The sequence below is a fragment of the Augochlora pura genome, chromosome 6 (genome assembly GCF_028453695.1).
Source record: "Augochlora pura isolate Apur16 chromosome 6, APUR_v2.2.1, whole genome shotgun sequence".
In the NCBI taxonomy this organism is placed as follows: Eukaryota; Metazoa; Arthropoda; class Insecta; order Hymenoptera; family Halictidae; genus Augochlora; species Augochlora pura.
In genome coordinates, this window is record NC_135777.1 from 1125294 (window position 1) to 1146848 (window position 21555).

The 21555-nt window shown below is 30.8% G+C and overlaps 3 protein-coding genes across 3 annotated transcripts; 2 read left to right on the top strand and 1 right to left on the bottom strand.

Annotated features, from left to right (window-relative positions):
* The first annotated feature begins 3244 nt into the window (after positions 1 to 3244).
* Positions 3245 to 5192, top strand: LOC144471081 (sodium channel protein Nach). Its single transcript, XM_078182797.1, has 5 exons — positions 3245 to 3378; positions 3447 to 3636; positions 3809 to 3963; positions 4056 to 4205; positions 4425 to 5192. The coding sequence occupies exons 1-5, from the start codon at positions 3245 to 3247 to the stop codon at positions 5098 to 5100; spliced, it is 1305 nt and encodes a 434-aa protein (XP_078038923.1). The 3' UTR covers positions 5101 to 5192.
* Positions 5193 to 8299: 3107 nt separating this feature from the next.
* Kap-alpha3 (karyopherin alpha3) lies at positions 8300 to 14934 on the top strand. The gene is made up of 9 exons (XM_078182756.1): positions 8300 to 8624; positions 11966 to 12068; positions 12158 to 12350; positions 12427 to 12587; positions 12952 to 13178; positions 13258 to 13623; positions 13704 to 13938; positions 14018 to 14109; positions 14196 to 14934. The coding sequence occupies exons 1-9, from the start codon at positions 8559 to 8561 to the stop codon at positions 14286 to 14288; spliced, it is 1536 nt and encodes a 511-aa protein (XP_078038882.1). The 5' UTR covers positions 8300 to 8558; the 3' UTR covers positions 14289 to 14934.
* A 176-nt stretch (positions 14935 to 15110) lies between these two features.
* Mrpl3 (mitochondrial ribosomal protein L3) lies at positions 15111 to 18796 on the bottom strand. Its single transcript, XM_078182757.1, has 8 exons — positions 18647 to 18796; positions 18440 to 18559; positions 18199 to 18289; positions 17900 to 18118; positions 17513 to 17641; positions 17001 to 17161; positions 16736 to 16925; positions 15111 to 15381 (listed from the first exon to the last, which is right to left on the bottom strand). Exons 2-8 carry the CDS (start codon positions 18499 to 18501, stop codon positions 15145 to 15147), a joined length of 1089 nt encoding a protein of 362 aa, XP_078038883.1. The 5' UTR covers positions 18502 to 18559; positions 18647 to 18796; the 3' UTR covers positions 15111 to 15144.
* Positions 18797 to 21555: the final 2759 nt, after the last annotated feature.

Consider the following 21555-nt stretch of genomic DNA (forward strand, 5'->3'; position numbering starts at 1 on the left):
TACTGCACGTATTGTTGAGTAAGGTTCTGTAATTGTTTTCATTACCACTGTCTCTTCTTAAAGTGTTACTCACGGAAACAAGAACTGTTACTCACGGTCACATGTAATTAATGTAAATAGATTCTGTTCTGTAAATAGATCCCACCGTAACTATAAGTACACTTCTTTTCACAACTTTAGTTATTAGAGTACAGATTTTATACATTCGTAATAGAAATGAGTGGATGAAATATATCATTTTACGTTAACATGTTGGCGGTTACCAAGAAGAGACCATATAGTTATTTAACTCCTGTTTTTTTATATTGATGCAGACTATTTTAATTATGTAGCTAGTCGAAATATCAAGCAATGAAAAAAAAATTCAATTCTATTGGTTACATTGTTAATAATAATTTAATAATAATTAAAAGAATACCTCGTGTTTCATAATAAGGATATTAATGCATATCATTGCATTTATTTCATACTACTATATTTATAATTGTATTCTCCATATAAATAGATTCAATGAACCTCTTAAATTTGAATAATCCGCGACTATCTCCTATTCTACAGGATGACAGCTAAGAGTTGGTAGCGAGAGCTTGGTCATACAGTAGCTCGGCTACCTGATTTCCTTTAAACGTGTACCACTTGACGCCGTCAAAGAACGACAACTTGCTCCAGTTGAAAGAGAAATGGGTCAGAACCAAAAAAATTGCTGACGGAACCACAAGGGGGAATACGTTAATAGTTTTCGAAGAGGCTTCGTTGAAATGGTATAAGTGTTGTATATTTACACTGGCGTTACAGGCTCACACCTGGACGCAAGAATAGCGCTGCTTCTTTTTCCTCGAAGGATCTTCTCACCCGTGCGTCAGACGATCCCTAACAAAAGGGATTACCGATTCTTCTTCATTTTCTTCGGCGAGGTTTATTATTACGATACAGCACGATAGCGATGCTGATCGTCGCGAGAGAACCGTTCCCTCATCTACAATATTTTAATTGCACGCATACGTGGGCGTGAGTTCTGAAATTTGGTATTTGATCCTTCAACACCATTAAAACAATGTCCCATTTATTCGATACAATTTTCCGCCATCATTCTGAAAATATACAGCGATTATTAAAAAATATTTAATTACTAATGATTAATCACAGTGATTATTAAAAAATAATTACAAGTTGTCAAATGTAACTGTTTTTTCTTTTCGCATTTTCTAAATATAACAATTGTGATTATGTCAGGTTATTTGAATAAAATTATTTTCAAATTCTATTTTCTTAATCATTTTTCAATATTTCAATATCGAGTCTCTGTAACAGAAATATAAAAATAAAATAATTGTAGTTGGAGAATTAATATCGGAGTGTCCCAGTTAGTGTGACGTATCTAGAGATAGTCTTGCAATAATGGTAAGTTCAACAGAACGTAGTTTCAATCGTTGCAGTGTATAAAATTTTCATTTATAGTTACTGGTATTTTGTAAGTAATCTTTTTGTATAATACTAAATAGATTTCTGAAAGAATTTATTATGCTACATGCTTGTATAATAACACGGATGGTATACATATATTACCAACTATAACATAGTTCTCTATGAACAGTCTTCAACATTCGAATTTCAAATAGTATCACATTATTATTATTACGTACTATACATATACTACTCAGAAAAGAAAAATCTATATGTGCATTATTTAATTTAAAATATTCAAATGTTCTGACTAGAATGTGGATTTGTAAAGACTTGTAAATGTAAGTTTATGACAAATATGAATTGTTCAAATTAAAATCAGTGAAAACATATGAACGATTTGAAAATATTATTGCATTATCTTCAATTTTTTAAAATTATTAAGAAAAGTGATACATAAATGTTAACGTAGTGTTACCGTGAAATCGCAGTGTTACCGTGGTCTGTATGAAGCATTGTTTAAATTATCGGTTGAAGCTCAGAAAAATAACAAATGGAGAAGGGAACCAAAAACCTTTCCTCTAAAGGAAATTGTATGCTAAATGGAATGCAATGCCTGTGGGCTGTTCAGTTTAGAAAGAGGGACTCCTTAAAGGAAATCAGATCCAAAGAAGACATCACGAACATAGTTTACACCCGTTCAACTTGCGGATCGTCGATTTTCTTAAGTACCGAAAGACCGGAACGACGTCGGTATGCGTGCAGATGGTGGTCGTAAGAGGGGTGGTCTAAAATAATAAAGAAGCTGACACGAAGATGAGGAGTGTTTGTGTTTCCACACACGATTGCCGATTCTTAAACGACAAGATGCAACTGGAAAAACCTATAGACGGAAGACAATACTCGCATTAGTAATTACTAGACTGCAGATCTTTATGCAAATTAAAATTTATCTGCACTGGTTGTAAAAACTAGAATACACATCCAATTTGTTGCATCCGAGCGACGACTCTAAGGCGTCGTTAAATGTGGCTATACCACGTTTCAAAACAATTTTAATAGTATCAAAATTGTTTATATTTAATAAATTGTAAAAAGTAAGAATATGGTACGTACAAATAGATTCAATTTCACACGTACAAGTTGCAATAAATAATACAAAATACAGCAGTATTTTGAAATTTATTAAACCCGTTATTGTCTTTTATTTGGTTTATTTAATACTATAGCATTAAACTGACAATGTAAATATTTCTATTGCAGTCATTCTTCAAGAAAATTAATTACGAAAGAAATTATTTTCTATTCAACTTCTATTTTCTGCAATTGATATTGAGTAATATTCATGGTAAATGTCTTTCTCTTTCCTTAATTGTTTTCCGTTGGTTTGCAATTTCATTGACTATCATTATCACAACATGACACATTGCTATCGCCCCATTACAGCTTAAAATAAAAATCTGTGGCGATATCGACTTATTACGGGATTCCTCAGTAATTTCGAAATTACGTTGACAAGACCTTTGAACTTGATTTTACCTCCTCTATCTCTATTAGACTTCACATTATGCCCTTGAACATGCCTTCTTGTTGGAAATAACACTTTTATGAACACTCTGTGTGTATTCGTATCTATACTTTAATCTAAATATAATGTAATATTTATGATGATTTAATGTATTATCCAAGCTGATGGATTAGTTGCACCCGTAATACACGCAATGCATATCACTGCACTGGACATGCAACCCTGGAAAGTATATTGATTTAGGTTTCAATATTATTACGGGAAATGTGATTCGTGAAATAGTTGATTTCACGTTGTTGAGGTGTCTCGAAGATGAAGTATAATTACAAACCTACCGTTAAAGATTATCTTAGAAGTCTAAGACGTCGAATAAAAGAGTTTCTCTTGGAGAATAGTTTACATGGTATAAAATATGTCATGGATATTAAACGACCTAAATGGGAAAGGTGATGTTACAATTACGCTACTTTTAGATGTCTAATTGTTTGACATTAAGAAATTAATTTATCTGCAGAATATCATGGTTTATTTTAATAATGTTATCATTTGTGGCTACTGGTGTTACAATCTTCGTAATTTGGAAGAAATTTCAAGCAGAACCAACCATAACGGGATTAGATATAGAGACGGATACTAAAATAGATTTTCCCCAAATATTGATCTGCTTCGATTCGCATCAACTCAACTATATGCGTATACCACAGGTAAACTGACTTGTATCTATAGCAATTTAAATATTTTCATCATTACTTTAATGAAAATATTAAACTAATAATAATACAAAATTCTTCTCTTTGTCTCGAAACTGACAGTTTCACGTGTCGGCACAAAGCCGATTACCAGACGGTTTTAAAACTAACAGTTTCTAACTTGTAGACGGAGAGACATATCTATGAACAAGTATACAATTGGACCTGGGGAAACCACATAGATGAATATGAACCAGCTTATCAAACTAAAAGTAATTTTTCTGATGACTTTACAACGATGGCTCCTAACTGCAGCGATGTGATCTTCAACTGCAAATACAAGTACATCGTTATGTTTCGTACTTATTTAATCCTTCGCACGGATTACGAAAATAGTCATCGTTTTTATTACCACATATATATTTTTTGTTTAGAGGAATTGAACAACCATGCAGTGCATTGTTTACAAAAGTTATTGTTGCCGTGGGTGCATGTTGCAAATTAAATGCTGTGCAGGCTCTCGAATATTCTGATGCAAACAGGGATCTAGAATTTGAAACAACAAATTCATACTATCCTTGGAGGTAATGTTAATTTAATAACTAATTTGAACACTAGTTTTCATTATTCTCAAAACAATCGGGAATTAAATTTTCAATTTCTTAGATTAATGTATCAATTATAATTGCAACACGAAATCTGTATTATAAAATATTTTTTAATGACTTCATACATTTTTACGGACCAAAATCTTCAGTAATCAATGAAAATTTGATCTACAATAAAAGTGTTTGACGTTACAGACTTTATTTCCATCCCAATACTGACATAAGCCCAAAACGAGGAGAAAGGCCACTAGTGATAGCTTATTTTCCAATCACTCTCGAGTTTCGTGTTGAACTAACGTTTACTACGTCTGACATTCGTTATTTAACACTTCGACAACGTAACTGTACTTACAAACAAAAAGGTGGTAGTTTAGACAATTGTATGATGTATCATGTTACTGATCAATTGTTGTCCCGTTGTAACTGCGTACCATGGTTCTTATCATTTATGAAGAAAAAAGAATGTCCGCTTTCAAAATACCACTGCTTGAACCACTTTACTGTAAACCCGAATGACATGGATTGTTGGCTACTTTGCGATCATACGTCGTATGCTGTGAATGCAATCCTAAAATCAAGTACATATACTAATCGCATTTCATTAAAATACTGGCCACACAGTTTCATGAAAGTGGAGATGCGATTCGGTTATTTGGATTTGTTGGTATCATTTGGAGGCATTGCGAGTCTATTTTTAGGATATTCTTTGTTGGTATCTGTCGAAATGGGGTATTATGCTGCTCTGAGAAGTTACTGCGGGGCTGTAATTCATATTTCTCGGCAACAATATAATATTACAACTATTCACGTGACAGAAAAAGTACCAAACAAATTAAAACTTCCGCAACAATATTATGAATATATCGAATAATTGGCATAATTCAATAAACCTCAATTTTCTGCATAGTCTTACTTAGTAGGTGTTTGACTACTTAACATCTGGTCAGTACCTAATACATTTCATTTAATTCATTATCAACTTATCTTCAAATGTGTAGTTATTATAGTGTCAATAAAACTTGTTATCCAGTGAAGAACTTTCATATTATATTATTTTCATTTAATTAAACATTTTTCACATCCTCTTAATGTGCTAAAAAGTCAAATTAATTGCTGCATCAATATTTAACAAATTATACATATACAGAGTAAAGTATTTATTTAGAATATTTTATTATATTTTACATAATAACATGTTTTTTTTTTTAATGTAGTAGATTGTAGAAAGAATATGAAATTCTCTATTATATACTTTAAGTACTGTTACTAGTTTATACGTTATCTGAAATTTCACATTTTCTTAATTGTATTACAAAAAATACAACATTTTACTAAAAAAAGGGAAATTTTTCTATGAAATAAAACGTTTTGCAACGATTTTGTTATCGCTGCTTAATTAATAAAGAATTCTTGAACTTTTAACTTGAAAACATGTTTCAAGGAACTTGGGGGAATCCCGAGTCACTTACATTGTTATCTTCAAGAGGTGTTTACGAGAAGTTCACACTAGTTTCATATTGATAATAACCTGTTTCTTTTATAACATAGTGTGTTCAAAAAGTCTATATGTCAATCTACAAATCCTCACAGATATACTTTTTTCATCGAATTGAATATAGTAGATTTTACTATTCTAATCCCAGCTAATTGCACTACATGTTTTACCTACTTTGATCTCTCGAGTGATGTTTCATACTTCCCGTCAAAAGCACAATATTTCATAGAACATCTGTATGTATTCTAGTTTCTCATGCACACGGAGGCAATTATTTTTATTGTATAATAACGCCCTTTATTTTAGCTCTAACAACTCTACTTAGTTTTACTTTCTCATTTATCCTTTTCGAGAAATATTCAAAAGCTTCCTTGAGATGCCTAGGGACTTTTATGAGAAATTGAGCACAAATATATAAGGAACTAGGAGCTCGTGCCATTCATGGTTACCAAATTTCTATTAGCATAAATACTAAAAAAAATTCCTCTAACTCAATGTGTGATAGCTTAAACAATTACTCTCTAATTGCCAATTGTTGATCTGCAAGTGCTTTTAATTGCTCCTTCGCAGTTTTTAGAAATTTCCAAAAAACTTCTTTGAGACGACTAGGGACTTTCATGAGAGATGAAAGACGTTTAATAAAATGAAATTTCTGAGATAACATATAAAACGTTCTGTATGACCTGTCAAAGAAATACTCTTTAATTGCTGATTGTGTTCTGTAATTATTTGTAATTACTTATTTATACTGTTTGTTAAATTGCCTAGAAATAATCACACGATTGAAACTCCTTGAAGTCAGCCGTTAATACACGATAAGCAAAAGTTATACAATCTCATCATAGAATATTATAAACAATTGTTTTTTAATTGTTTTCTATTGTCCCTAAATTATTTTTAGTTCCTTCTCATTGATTTTTAACAAATTTCCAAAATAATGTTCATGACGTCTATAGGTTATAAAGACTCATCTATTTCATTCAACGATGTCCTACTATAACTGCTTCTTATCTTAAACAACGCCTTGAGTCGAGACTATGAATACCAGTCGTAATTTCTTAGAAATTTTAAAAAACTGTGTAGAAACCACTAAATGTAACGACAGGAAAAGATCAAGCAAAGACGGAGCAACTATTGAAGACTTCGCTCGGCGACGTTAGACTACTGCGTGTAGGTCTCATCTTTTGGAAGAAGATTTTGGTTTGGAAGAAATTGAAACTAACATAGGAACGACAAGAAACAATTTAAAAGACAACTGTTTACGATATTGTACGATAAGACAGTACAACTTTTATTTATCAGACTATAATGACAAGTTTATAGCTTCAACTAACTTTGCGACTTCGGGGAGCCTAGACCGCTCTATGATTTTTAAGCACTTTCTCGAAAACCAGAAGTATGCAATTAAAAGTAATTATATAACAATAATCAGCAATTAAAGAGTAATTCTTTGATAGATTATATAGCACGTTTTACGCATTGCTTCAAAATTGTTATATGATTAAAATTCTCCAGCTTTTCGTGAAAGTCCCTAAGTGCACTGATGAAGAAATTTTTTTAGAAATTTCTGAAGAATTACAAAGGAGCAATTGAAAACAATTATAGCTCAATAATGGGTAATTAAAGAACAATGGCTTAAGTCATTACATATGCAGCTAGAGGAATTTGTTTAGTATTTATGTCAATTGAAATTTGGCAGCCATGAACGGCTACGAGTTCCTAGTTCCTTATATATTTGTTATAAATTCATTGTTTATTGAAAAAATTGTCACTTGTGGAAAGGTTGAGTAATTACTTAGATGAAAAGAGCAGTTCTGTGGTAAATCATATAACACGTTTTATGTATTATTTCAGAAATTTCGTATTATTAGACTCTCCAATCTCTTATAGAAGTTCCTAGGCGTCTCAAAAAAGCTTTTGGATATTTCTCGAAAAGAATAAATGAGCAAGTAAAACTAATTGTTTCCATAATTTGGTTAGTACGCTGAGCCAGCTTCACACAGGAGGCTACTAGGCAGCAATTCACACCAGTAATTCAGATACTATATTCATAGTATACACTTATGCCCACATGCGTATTTGTAACATTAAGTTTTTGAAGCTATGTTCATGTTAAACTCGCTTACGGATGCATGAACACTGCAAATTCGTACTCGAAAAACGTCACAGTTTTGCAACCTTGCCTTTGGCACACACGATGATGCGAACACCAAAGATGTCGATTTCTGCTTTTAATTAAGACATTTACGAATTTCTGTTGACAGAAATTTTCTATAAACCGGATTATATAAGTTCTATATGATTTCATGTCACGATTATGTAATATAACGTTACAGAAATATGCAATTTATAAGAATTATAATATTTTTAATACACCGTAGAAGTGTAACACTTGAAGTAAAGTAATTATTTCGATAATAACAAAAATTATGTTGTAACAATTGTTCATCTTTCCGGTGGCGAGTCATTTTTCTGCTATTTGTGAATGAAAATTCCTAGGCTATGAGAGGTCTATGCTTAAGTTCGTACACGAGCTCCCGTGGCGCCACCTTGTCTAGGTTTGATCCACGTTCTTTTCTGAACGGTTGAAACGTTGCGTTCGTGTTGAGAAAACGTGACCACAGAGAACATCGTGTGGCGGTCGCGATCAGAAGAACGAGTGTTATGCATGATATTGCATATTGACGTACATTAAGGTTGTCGCGCGACGGCATGCAGTTATCGAAGTAAATAAGTCGCAATTATACGGATACGGGATTTTTCACGGTAACATAGGTATCCGGGTGCCGGCACATATCAATATACGCGAGCTCGGAGGATTGGTTATTGAAAAAATGGCGGCGGAAATGCTAAACAAGAATCGAATGATGGTTTTTAAGAACAAAGGCAAAGATCAAGAAGTGAGTATCCCGTGTGTTCATCATGGTGTGTAGTAACCTTGTGCGTCTGGAAGGTTCGGCTGTCGTTATGAAAGAATGATTGCCAGATTACTGCACGCACTAGTTTTTCCAAAATAGTGAAATGTATTCCTACACTTTGTCGTTTCGGGTGAATTCCCGAAGATTTTTGCGTAATTGTTTCATAGACGGGTATAATGTTTTCCAAAGCAATTGTCGTAACATTCACCACTGCATGCGAATCAAGTGAAACGTGTTGTCAATCTTTAGAGTTTTATCAGATAAAATACGTGAAAATAGTTGAACCATATAATTATTAACAAAAGCATGACTGATTTTGTAAAAGCATTATTTTGGAGTATGTCTTTAGGTAGCTTTGTGATTTATGATATTTTTTTCTTAAGGAGAATGTGTAAATAGTATACATTGTTTATATTTTTATAGTAAAAATAAAGATGTGATTGATATTATAATCAATTTTGAAATTTTGAACTTTGTATCTGTCTTAAATTATGGTAATACGTTTGCTGTAACTGTTGCTATTTATTATATATTCAATTAAATACATGTTGAGCTATTATAATGACAAAGTGAATATTTAAGATCCTAACAAATTCTCCTAACTACTTTAAGTACCATCTTTGTTAAAGTTTATATTGTTACAATTACATAGTTTAAATGATTTTTTACGAATCTAAACATTTGTATTTTGCATAATTATATGTATAATATGGAGACGCTCCATTCGTGATACAAGTTGATACAAATATTTCAAATACAATTAGATTTGTTGTAGATACGAAAATACATGGTGAAACTGCTAAAGAATTTTATAAATTTATTTTTTATTTCATATTTTACATGTACTTAACAGAAATCAAATAGATGTACAGTCATCTCAGAAAATAAATTAACAACTGGTTGTATATAGGTAAATGATTTGATAACATATGTTATATATTTATATCTAATAAGTTAGATATCTAATAAATTATCTGATTTCATTAAATAGACGAAAAGAAATGAAAATGTATATTCCATCCATTACAATAGCGTTGGAAAGTAAGTTATTGCTTTAAATTCTGTGTTAGATATTATATATTTTAATTAAACTAATAGCTAATATAATATCACTATGATTTTATTATTGCCTTTATGCAATTTTATAAGCTATAGATTAATTATTTAATAACATTTGTGCTTATATTATTTCATTTAAATTTTAAGGCATTTATCAAAATAGTTTCATATTTTATTGTTCTTTCTAGAAAGCTTTATTTCAAAGAATTTCATTTAATACACTATATCGGATTAAGGTTATATGCATTTGTATCAATTCAAGTAATCAAATACTAGTTTCTTAATAAAAATTTCTTTGCCGTTTTAGATTTCTGTTCAGAATTATTTTCCATTTAAAATATGGAATTGTTTTTGAATTTCATTTGGCATCAGAATTAAACATGTTTATATATATATATATAGGTAATCAATTTATTGCTAATATTTTTAAAATATATGGAACTTCATTACTAAAGTATAATCAAGCATCATGATAGAAATACTACCATATTTTGATATCATTATTATATTGCCTTTTGTTTTCATAAATACATGTTACATTTTTGGTTAAACACATTATTACCTATTACCACAGAAATGTCAAACATCAACTTATAGCTCTATTTATAAAATATTTAATTTGATACTCTTAGTCTTTTTTATCAATATTAACTGTCCACTGTACAGCTTAAAATTTTGACTATGCCTTTCTTACCTATTTTTAAATTGTATAATGATATTTTAAACTTAAAATAAGAGTAAAACATAATTTATGTAAGATCACTGTAAGTATTGAAAATTTGTCCTAATTTATAACTAAAATTGTGTCTAAAGTATAACTTATATATTATTGATATTTTTTAAATTATAGTTAATTGCTTCCTTTAACATGTAATGATCATAATGTCTCTTGAAAAGAATGATATAATATGAAGCATTACAAATGTCTACTTTTAAGGATATAATATACAATATAATACAGATTATTATGTTATGTTGTATTCTATATTAAATGCTTGAGAGTTGATATATGTGATTTATTATATTTTGTTATACTACTATTTGCAAGAGGTTTTATAACTTTTAAGCGTTATAACAAGGCAATACTGTGATGCAATAAGTATATAAAGTAGAAATTGGCAAGTATTAAAAATTGTAACATGCAGGGTTTTCCAGGTTCTTTATGTTAATAAACATTAGCATATTTTACAAGCAAATGTAAGAAAAAAATGTCGTATAAACATAGACACAAAAATATTTTATTAAAAATTGCTAAGAAAAATACAAATAATAACGAACTAATTTTCGTTTAAGGTAGGAATACGTTAGTGGTATTTCTTTTATCTGCATGTATTTATATAAGTTATTCATTTAATTTTTCATAGATGTTAACGCTGTATTTTTAAAAATGAATCACTCTGAAATAGAACTAATATATATAAGTAAATATTCCTAATCAGTTTCTTTTGGTTATTTCGAATTTTTTTTACAAGTTTTTAATAATTTTTGAGTCTATGTTTATATAACATTCTTTTCTTATGTTTAATCCTAGAATATGCTGCTACAGTTTGACTGAAAAAAACCTGGGTAACACTGTATAATTTATGGATAAATTATAAATAATTATTATGTGCTCTCAAATAAATTACATTCTGTTCGTTTAATTAAAAATGTTTAATTTCTTGAACACCATTTAAATGTAAGCAAGGTATGCTCAGTAATAAGTTTCAATTTCTGATAGCTCTAATGGTATGTTAACTTTCCATTACATATATGTCTGTATTATTCAAATTTTCTAAAATTTGTTTCTCGGATAAGCTAAATGCTGTATACATCAATGAGTCTGTGGTATGTGATTAAGTAAACAATACATATATCTTGCTCAATAGCAATACTGTGTACATCAGGTTTACTCCAGTCTAAATTGTTTAGGGTAGAGTGAAAACTTTTTGAGGTGACTGTATTTTTTTAATATTTAAAATTTTTAAGATTTTATATTAAGAATATTGATGTAATTTTAAAAGCCCAATATCAAACTTACTAATTATATTCTTTATTACACGTAGTTATTTATTATAAATAGTGTAATCCTTGTTTTCTTTCTGGTATTTAATTTTAATGGATCAAAAATGGGCATATCATCAATTACATTCATAATCTTGTTGCAGTAGAAAATTATGATTATTTTAATTTGTAGTAAAATAATGTATGATTTTTAGTCTTTTTAAAAAATAAAATTTGATATTAAAGCATGTTTTAAGTGATTAATTTATTGTATTTTGTAGGAAATGAGAAGAAGGAGAAATGAAGTAACAGTGGAATTACGTAAAAATAAACGTGATGAGACCATACAAAAACGAAGAAATGTGCCTATTTCAGATCTTATAGGCAAGTATATGTAAATTATTTGTACAAAAAATAATATATTAGTTAGTGTGTACTAATAAAACAAAACTTGATAAATAATATCTTTTCAGATGAAGATAATTTCACAAAAGTTGAATTGGAAGAACTAGTTAAGAAAGCTAACAGTTCAGATCCAGCAGTTCAGTTAGAAGCTGTACAATTTGCAAGAAGGTTATTATCTTCAGATCGTAATCCACCAATTGATCCATTAATTGATAGTGGCATTTTACCAATCTTAGTTCATTGTCTTCAGCAGCACACTAGGTATGAAAATATTTAAATTTATGTATAATTTTTATGGCACACAATTCTGAACATATTGTGTAATTTTATTTCATAGACCATCTTTGCAATTTGAAGCAGCATGGGCTTTAACAAATATTGCAAGTGGAACATCTCCTCAAACGCAAGAAGTTGTAAAAGCTGGTGCAGTTCCACACTTCCTGACTTTGTTACTGTCAAGTCAACAAAATGTTTGTGAACAAGCTGTATGGGCTTTAGGTATGTTAACAAGACAATCCTAAAATCGCAGTACAACTAGAAAAAGAACAATTTTACAAAATTATAATTTAAAGTTTATAGTTTCCTTATTCCTTTATAAAATTGCAGAATGATGAATGTATTTGTATATGATTAAACTTATGTCAGAAGAATTTTGTACCAAAAATATTTCCATATTTTGAAAATGCGATTTCAGAGTTCGTATTTTTTAAAAATTCTCACAAACTGATATAAGGAATTAAACCTGTTTACAACATTTTAAATCTAATTGATATAATTTAGTGAGACATTTTTACAGCTGGTCACAGTTAAAGATAGTTTAATCTGAAAATTATATATACATTAAAAATATTCTTCTTTCCAGGAAACATTATTGGAGATGGTCCAGCGTCTAGGGATTATGTTATTACTCTTGGCGTTGTAAAACCACTGTTAACATTTATTAAACCAGATATACCTATTAGTTTTTTACGTAATGTAACATGGGTAATCGTGAATTTATGTAGGAACAAAGAGCCACCGCCGCCTGTTGAAACAATTAAGGACATTTTGCCTGCACTTAATGTACTCATTCACCATACAGATATTAACGTGAGTGAGAACATAACAATTAATATATTTGCAGAAATTTATATTTCGGATATTTCATTACTCCTATCGTTTGTTACAGATTCTTGTCGATACAGTCTGGGCATTGAGTTACCTCACTGATGGTGGCAATGATCAAATTCAAATGGTCATAGATAGTGGTGTTGTGCCACGTCTTATACCACTTCTATCGCACAAAGAAGTTAAGGTACAAACGGCTGCTTTGAGGGCAGTTGGTAATATAGTAACGGGTACAGATGAACAAACACAAACTGTATTAAATTGTGACGCGCTTGCGCACTTCCCCAATTTATTGAATCATCCAAAAGAAAAAATCTGTAAAGAAGCTGTCTGGTTCCTTTCTAATGTAACGGCAGGTAATCAGTCACAAGTTCAGGCTGTCATGGATGCTGGATTATTGCCACTTATCATTCGTAATTTAGCAAAGGTAAAAAACATCCTTTATGAAATTGTAATATTTTATTAATATATTTTTCATACTTTAATAATATACCTTTTATGATAAAGGATGATTTCCAAACGAAAAAAGAAGCTGCATGGGCAATTAGTAATTTGACGATCAGTGGTAACAGAGATCAAGTTGTACAACTTATACGAGAAGGAGTCATCGAACCTTTCTGCGACCTCCTTTCTTGTAAAGATACTCAAGTTGTGCATGTTGTTTTAGACGGTATACATAATATGCTCAAATTTGCTGGACCTGAAGTTGAACACTTGGCTAACATGATTGAGGAATGTTCAGGTTAGTGTTTTTAATATTTAGATAATTTTTTTGTATTTTCATAAACTGCTGATACACGTCGCTTAATATGAATTTACAGGTTTGGATAAAATCGAAGCTCTTCAGAATCACGATAATATAGAAATTTATAAATTAGCATTTGATATAATTGAGCAATACTTCTCTGAAGAGGTATAGTATTTAGTTTAATTCTGAAATCGACTATGATCTTTTTAATTATTCCGATTAAAAATAATTTACGTTAATTAATATTTTAGACAGATGAAGCGAACTTGGGACCGCAGGTCGGAGAAGGTACATTTGAATTTGGTGAAGGGCCAACTACTCCGAGTGAAGGTTTTAAATTCTGAGAAGGCCTCCATTATTTCTCATCCGATCGTGCCGTCCCCCGACAAACTCCACTACGGAGCCATTCTGCTTACCCTTTCCTATTCTTATGTCTTATTCTTGCTCCAATGACAACACGTGGCGTTATCAATATGCCACCGCTGAACCAAGAATCGTGTTTACTTTTGCTTATCCAAAGGTATGACAGTGATTATTTGCCTGGTAAAGGGGATATCAAAACGAAACAGGAGCAAAAGTTACAATGGGGATGTGTTTCTTACTGAAACAAGAGGGAGTTTGTATTCTTTATTTTTCTTTCTGATGATTCTTCGAAGACCGTATATGTTACCTTTTTTCCTTCTTTCTTTTTCTTAAATCGTAAATACTAAAAATTATTGGCGGAGCAGAACTTAGCCGGACGCAGCTAGATGTACGCAACGTACCGACTAAATTATTTTAGCAAACTAATCATCTTGCTCTCTAAAGAGAAGAGCAACTGGAAAAAGTCAAGGACCTTTTTATTGCTTGATCATGCTGCTGTCCATTCTAACTCGAGATGAGTCTTGGTTAGCGATGTTACATTTATAAAACAATTCGTGTATATTTTAGGCATGTTAAATTTATAATAATATTGATTACTGAATAAATGAATCGATTGACTACTCTTTATTAGTCTAATTCATGACTATGGACTATTATTTCTGTAAGAAAAACAAAACGAACAATAAAATTATTATCCAAATTCGGCAATATTTATTGCCGATCTTTGTTTGGACATTTCATCACGTGATGGATTGCAGCTTAAGGGAGATTTAATAATTGCACGACATACGGTAGTGTTATTACAAAATTGTTTTTTTATTAATCACATTAATACAATTATGATTCAGGTTTAAATTCAATTGTGGGATCATTAAATGGGTGAACATCATCTGCATAAAGGTTCTCAGGAAGTTTATCTTCGTCACTATTCGGGAAATATGTAGGGAAATTTGGCGAAGTGTTCTTTTTAGTAGGAAGGATCGTATCGTACAAATACAACATGTTGTTTGTCTCTCCTGGTAAATTAGGAGCATATACCCAAAGTACATTGTACTTTGTGTTTATCCGCAATATCTGCAACAAATAATTGTTAATGGTAATATTAGTTCTTTAAAAAAAAATTCAGGTTCATTATTATAGTAATTTCTTTTTTGAAATGTCAATATCGTTCGATCATTTTCTAAAGTAAACTTTCTTGGAGCATTCACCCTAAGTTAATTTATAACAGAATTGTCAAAGTCAAAACTACGGATGATTACGTTTCTTCCAACGTAGTTGATTTTAGCGTAAATTGCATGAACTTTGCAAAATGTGTCACAAAATTGATATTATTCATACTTATACTTTTTTAGAGAAACATTCATGATAGTAATAGAAAAAAAGAATTTTATAATTTAGTAATCACTAATAATGAATTTCTAATCAATCACTTAAGTGCAACACTATTTTGAGTAAGTGCAATCATACTTGTGCATATTAAATAATAATACTTAAATATTTTTAAACACATATAAGAACATTCATAATACATATACCAAATTTATTTGTGAATTCCTTTTTTCTGCCATTTAATAAATAAATTTATAAATCTGCTGTTGAAAAAAATTAGTAAAGACTAATGAAAACGTAATAGTGCATTACCGTAATTGCAGTGCACAAAACTTGAGTTTTATACCATTATTATGCATTATTAAATGAAATAGAAACGATTCTTTTGCATTCGACATGTAGTACACCTTGCACTTGTTTTATTTTATGTTACCATGTTTATCATCTTCAACGATGCAAGGAAAACGTAATTTTTCAAATAGATTTGTACAATTATTTAAAGCCTTTGAATAGGTGGAACATGTAAATATTCTTGAACGAGAACTCACTGCTAATACAAACTACTACTAGTGCTCTACTATTTAATAAATTTTGTATCGTTAAAGATCTATATTATTTAAAGAATACTATCATTTAATCACATTTGTTGTCATTACATAAAAGATGTTAATACTTGAAATATAAGAATAATAGCTCAATAAAGATGGTATTTCACTTTATAATTAAATTTGTGTAGATAACATTTTTCAACAACTTATAGCGTTTCTTCGGATTTGTAACATTTAATAGACGTTTTATCCTACCTAGAGAATTTTGTGCGTTGGATATAATACTCCTCTCGAGTACAATTACGATAATAAAAAATTGAAATTTTTTAAAGATATTTCATTTTAATAATAATAACTATGTTTATCTTCACAGAAAATTACTCTATAGGTTTTTTCACAATGAAACATTATAGCTAACATTAATATGAGAAAAGGTCTGTTAAAAGTTGAAAGTCCGATTGTGTTGAACAATAGAGTATTTAATGAAAATTACTTTTTTGATTGACCATTTTTTATTGGTCATCAAATAAATAAAAATAGTTCTTAATTACCTTTACACCTCTGAGAATACGCCAACGATTTCCCATGTGCCCAGGCATCTTAGTACCAGGCATTACCCTAGCTTTTTTACCTCCAGAGCCAATATTACCTCCTCTCCTATGAGTTTTTGTTACTCCATGACTTTTAGGCATACCTTTGAATCCCCATCTTTTCATGACACCTTGAAAACCACGATCTACCCTACATTGGAAAATAATGTTATAATCGACTTTTTATGTATCCACTATGCAACATAGGTATAAGTAAAATATTTACGTTTTCCCTCTAATATCAAGGTATTCTCCTGGTTTAAAATGAGTTACGTTCAAAGGAGTCCCTGATGGCAAGGCAGCGTTTGGTGTAACAACAAACCTCATAAGTACTTTCTTTGGTGTAACGCCGCAAGATTCAAATATTCCATAGTATTGTTTAGTAGTCTATGCATATAAAATGATTATAAGCAAGAAGTTAAAATATAATAAAAAGAATAGGTTAATGGAGCCTATTACCATGGGGCAACCAGTTTGTGCTTTTGGTTCGTTTTTAAAATTAATTAACTTCACAATTATCGAATAAGAAATATTAAACTTTCTTATTAAAAAATAAGTAAAATAAATGAATTAAAAAATTTAATATATCTTATTCCATAAGTATAAAATTAATTATGTCTGAAAATAAACCAAAGACGCTGCAATTAGTAACTCGACAGTAACTGGCTCCAATATTCCACATTTACAAATATGTTCAATTATATAATAAGCTAAGCCAATAAAAATTTATTGACTTACTATTTGAGGATCTACATTTTGGGCACCTACTATAAGGCAACCATTCTTAGTTTTCACTTGCTTCCACCTTTGTACAACTGGTACATACTTTTCAGGTGGTATATATTTGACCACTTCATTATCTATAATCTATAAAAGAAAATATATATAACAATTTACAAAAATTTTATGGAATAGAAATTAATAAATAAGCTTAAAAGCTATAGTTATGTGCTATTACTCAATTGATACAGCAAAATGATTACAAAGTTATTCAACAATCTAATACTGACAGCAGAATATTAGATTACTATAAAATAGTATAATTTTTTTTCATTAATTATGAATTTTGCTCATATATTTTTGATGGATGACTTATACATATATGGTTATAGTAGTTGGTAGCACCTGTATTAGAGTAGCTAATACTCTACGTCCATTTTTAAGCCACATTGGATATATGCCTATTTTTTTTCCAATTAGTCCAGTACGTCTTGATTGTTTAGTCCACTCTTGATCCGGATTAATTATGTCTGCTTTTAGCACAGATTTCTGTGTAAGAACTTTCGACGCTACAACCTCTGAAAGGAATTCCTTATTTTTTCGAGTAAGATCTTCGTTGTAGAGCTAACAAGAAAATCCAAATTATATAACACTCATGAAATAGGAATTCAGTAAAATGAAAATTTTGTTATATTACTACGTACCGGACGTTGTGGTTTTGGAAGCCATTCTGGATGGCGTTTTCTTGGAGGAGGATTTAATCTTCCATGGCTACGAACTGGAAGTATGTTGATACTAAAATTGTCCATAGCATTATTAAACAATATTAACACAGTAACGTATAATGGATAAATATTCTCGTCAGTGAATCTTTATACAATTAAAGTATGCCACAGTGTATATCGACAAGTTAAGTTACCATTAATATATTTTTTATTTTCGTACCTTGTTTGCAAATGTTTACTAAAAAGCTGAAAGTTTTTAAAAGTTCTGAGAACAGATGCCATTATTGTTGAAGATTGAAAACTGTTTCTGGAAAGTTGTAGGCGTGATACGCAGGGTAACCTTAAAATGCAACACGTACATTAATAAAAATGACTAAAAACGAAGTCAAATTTAACGCCAAGAACAATAATTCAAGAATATTATTACCTTTTATGTTTAAAAGTAGATGAATTAATATATATTAGTTTTCGTCTTCATAATTCTGTACATTTTAATCAGTTCAATTCGAGACACATTCAAACAGCAAGCAGAAACACTGCGATGCGATAAACGTAACAATCAAAAACACATAGTCACATGTAAATTTTGCATGTATCAACAGAATTTTAAAATATTATTGTTTTTGATTTATTTTATCTTCCTCTTACATCAATCTTTTTATTTTGAAATTACTATAATGAAGTTAACACGTAATATTGAATTGTACAAATGTACATTTTTATGCAATATTACGTGATTATTAATAATTGTTCGAATATTACAAACAATGTATAACGGATTTTCTTTTGTGGATAAAAAGTAATATTTTGTAGGATGATTGTTATAAGGTATAAACTAAAATTTACTCGCTTTTAAAACTTTGAAATTCATAATAATAATGATAGTATAGTTACATATAAGTTAATAAGTTATTCTATTCGAAACATCATTTTCATATTTTGTGTTTAGATCTAATAATCCTTCATATGTCTCAGTTCTGAATATTATATATATTCGAAAATATGAAGAATAGTTATATAAACTATGAATAAAATATATGAAATTATTTATTGTTAGAAAGTTTGATAGTTTTTGTGCCCCAAATTACAAGTCGATGTTTAGCTTTCATCAAAAGATCCAGCTATTCAACTATTTCGCAAATAATTTAATTTATGCTAATGGTGGCTAATTTCATACGCATTTTACATGTATCCCTCTTGGAATTTTCTCTGAACACGTTGTATTCAGACAATTGAATCTCGACTAAGGGTGAAATCGATAGGTGAAATCGTTTAACGAAATTGTTTGAGTTGTTTTGCCGCGAGCCCGGTGAAAATCGTACAGTACACTCTGGCGTGCGCGGTCGGCTAAGTGATAAAATCCATTTTTTATGAAGGAGTTCTGTTTCTTGTTGTCCTTAATTATTTGTTCACATTGCAATAAATGTTAAAATAAAACATATCACCAGTTGATGATATTGTGATTTGCAGCTGTTTTATTGATTGATTGAATAGAATAGGGGTCTATGTTGACCTACGAAGTAAGAAGGTAAGAAAGTCGGAAATGCAGCGTCGACCCTTATTTGAGATTCACATTCAATTTCTTGGCGACTTTGTTCGCGGCGCTGGAACTGCGAACTACAGAAAACGATGGGCGCTATTAATTCGAAATAAAAACGTCCTTTCAGTGTCGCCTTGACGAGAGAAAGTCTCGGGGCCGAAATGAATAGCGAATGGATTTGGAGACAATCGCAAAAGGGGAAAAAGAGCGGTCCAACGGGGATGGAAAGGAGGAAAGGGCTGCTGGAATTGCCTGAACTGGACAGCACGTGGACTACCTACTTTTATATCGCTCGGGAAATAATGGGATTCCCATCATGAAGTGGATTTCCCTCGGGAGCCAGTGGACATCGATGCACGCGTCAAGAGATCCTACACCGCCCCCGTATCCTATCGGTCTCTTGTAGCCGGCCGACGTTCATCGTGCTTGTCCACCCTCGCTCGTTCACCTGTCCAGTCACCCCCACCCTAAATGTGTCACAACCTGACGCGTCGGCTCGGTTTTCGAGGAATTCAAGATTTTTCTGTAGTACACATATGAAATGTGTAATACGAGCATTAGACCGTGCAAATAGCAATTTTTTAATTCGCTGGCGGTAGATATTTGTGGAATTTTCGCAAGGTAGATACTTTCGACGATCTCACGATTTACTGTAGCTAAACTCATAAAAATTTTTACGTATCACTCGGTTTTCACATTTTTTCTAAATCACTGCTTCTACTTGATAGAAATCGATCAGATTCGTGTATTGGATTTTTCATTAATTCTGAAATGGATTAGATTCTGCAAGTCGATCTGTTATTCGTGAATGACGCGAATCTTGTTTGCATTTCGTCGTATTTTATCATAGCTTTTATTTTCAACGAAGTATTTTGAGTTGTCTGTCTTTTCAACGATTTTGTCTTTTTCGATTTTATGTTATTGTAGCACTTTAATATTGTGAAATACGTTTAAATTGACCTGAAAAAACTGAGTGATAGACGGGACTTGATGTTTTTTTAGAATTACATCTTCATAAAATTTCCAAAATGATCACTTATGACTAAAAAAGGAGGAACGCAAGAGATATGAAAATATAGGATTAAACATAATTGTTTAACACTTTTATGGGGCACTAAAAGCAGTTGTCTTGTGTTAGTAATAATAAGGAATGTATCCTTACTTTTAACAAACATATATTGAAGAAATAACTCCAAAATGTATCGTTACAACAAAATATAAGCGCTACTTCATTGTTACTGAACGTGAATTATAACGATGTCGTAGAATAGACTGCCTTACCGACCTGAAAATTAAGGACTGATTGCAGCGTCCTCTTTTCATGGACGACTACCAGCAGAAGTACTATTCACTGAAGTAGCATTGGAGAGGAAAGGGAAAGTGTAGATAGAACGAATGTAAATGAACAGAATTATAAGAGTGAGGTCAATTTATATGTTTTATTGTAACAGCTTTGGACGACTTTCACTGTTACATTTCACGCGGATAAGGTAAAGAAGTAGTAAATAAGTAGCGCGTCATCGTCTCTAATTTATTTATACAGGAAATTTCTGTTCTATAGATTTATCAGATCAAAATCGGAATCTTTTTGGCATTGCTTTTATAATTATTATTGTGTATAACGCATAACTTACTGTTTAGCATAACCACAGATTAGAACTGTAAATTAGTCTTTCAGGTCCAGCTAAAGCCAGTCGAAGCTAGACAAAGCAAGTGGAAGCCAGTTCAAGTTGAATTCCAATAGGTCCCGGTCATCATGAATATTTAATAATTCTATTATCCTTACCTATTTATTA

What these genes read in the sequence shown, in the direction of transcription:
- Kap-alpha3 (XM_078182756.1), top strand. Translation starts at nt 8,559, where the DNA reads ATGGCGGCGGAAATGCTAAACAAGAATCGAATGATGGTTTTTAAGAAC. An exon ending in TCATTCGTAATTTAGCAAAG is followed by an intron (nt 13,624 to 13,703) that starts GTAAAAAACATC and finishes TTTATGATAAAG; the next exon opens with GATGATTTCCAAACGAAAAA. An exon ending in AGCAATACTTCTCTGAAGAG is followed by an intron (nt 14,110 to 14,195) that starts GTATAGTATTTA and finishes TTAATATTTTAG; the next exon opens with ACAGATGAAGCGAACTTGGG.
- LOC144471081 (XM_078182797.1), top strand. Translation starts at nt 3,245, where the DNA reads ATGAAGTATAATTACAAACCTACCGTTAAAGATTATCTTAGAAGTCTA. An exon ending in ATCTTCAACTGCAAATACAA is followed by an intron (nt 3,964 to 4,055) that starts GTACATCGTTAT and finishes TTTTTTGTTTAG; the next exon opens with AGGAATTGAACAACCATGCA. An exon ending in AATTCATACTATCCTTGGAG is followed by an intron (nt 4,206 to 4,424) that starts GTAATGTTAATT and finishes TTGACGTTACAG; the next exon opens with ACTTTATTTCCATCCCAATA.
- Mrpl3 (XM_078182757.1), bottom strand. Translation starts at nt 18,501, where the DNA reads ATGGCATCTGTTCTCAGAACTTTTAAAAACTTTCAGCTTTTTAGTAAA. An exon ending in TTCCAAAACCACAACGTCCG is followed by an intron (nt 18,119 to 18,198) that starts GTACGTAGTAAT and finishes TTTTCTTGTTAG; the next exon opens with CTCTACAACGAAGATCTTAC. An exon ending in GTATTCTCAGAGGTGTAAAG is followed by an intron (nt 15,382 to 16,735) that starts GTAATTAAGAAC and finishes TATTTGTTGCAG; the next exon opens with ATATTGCGGATAAACACAAA.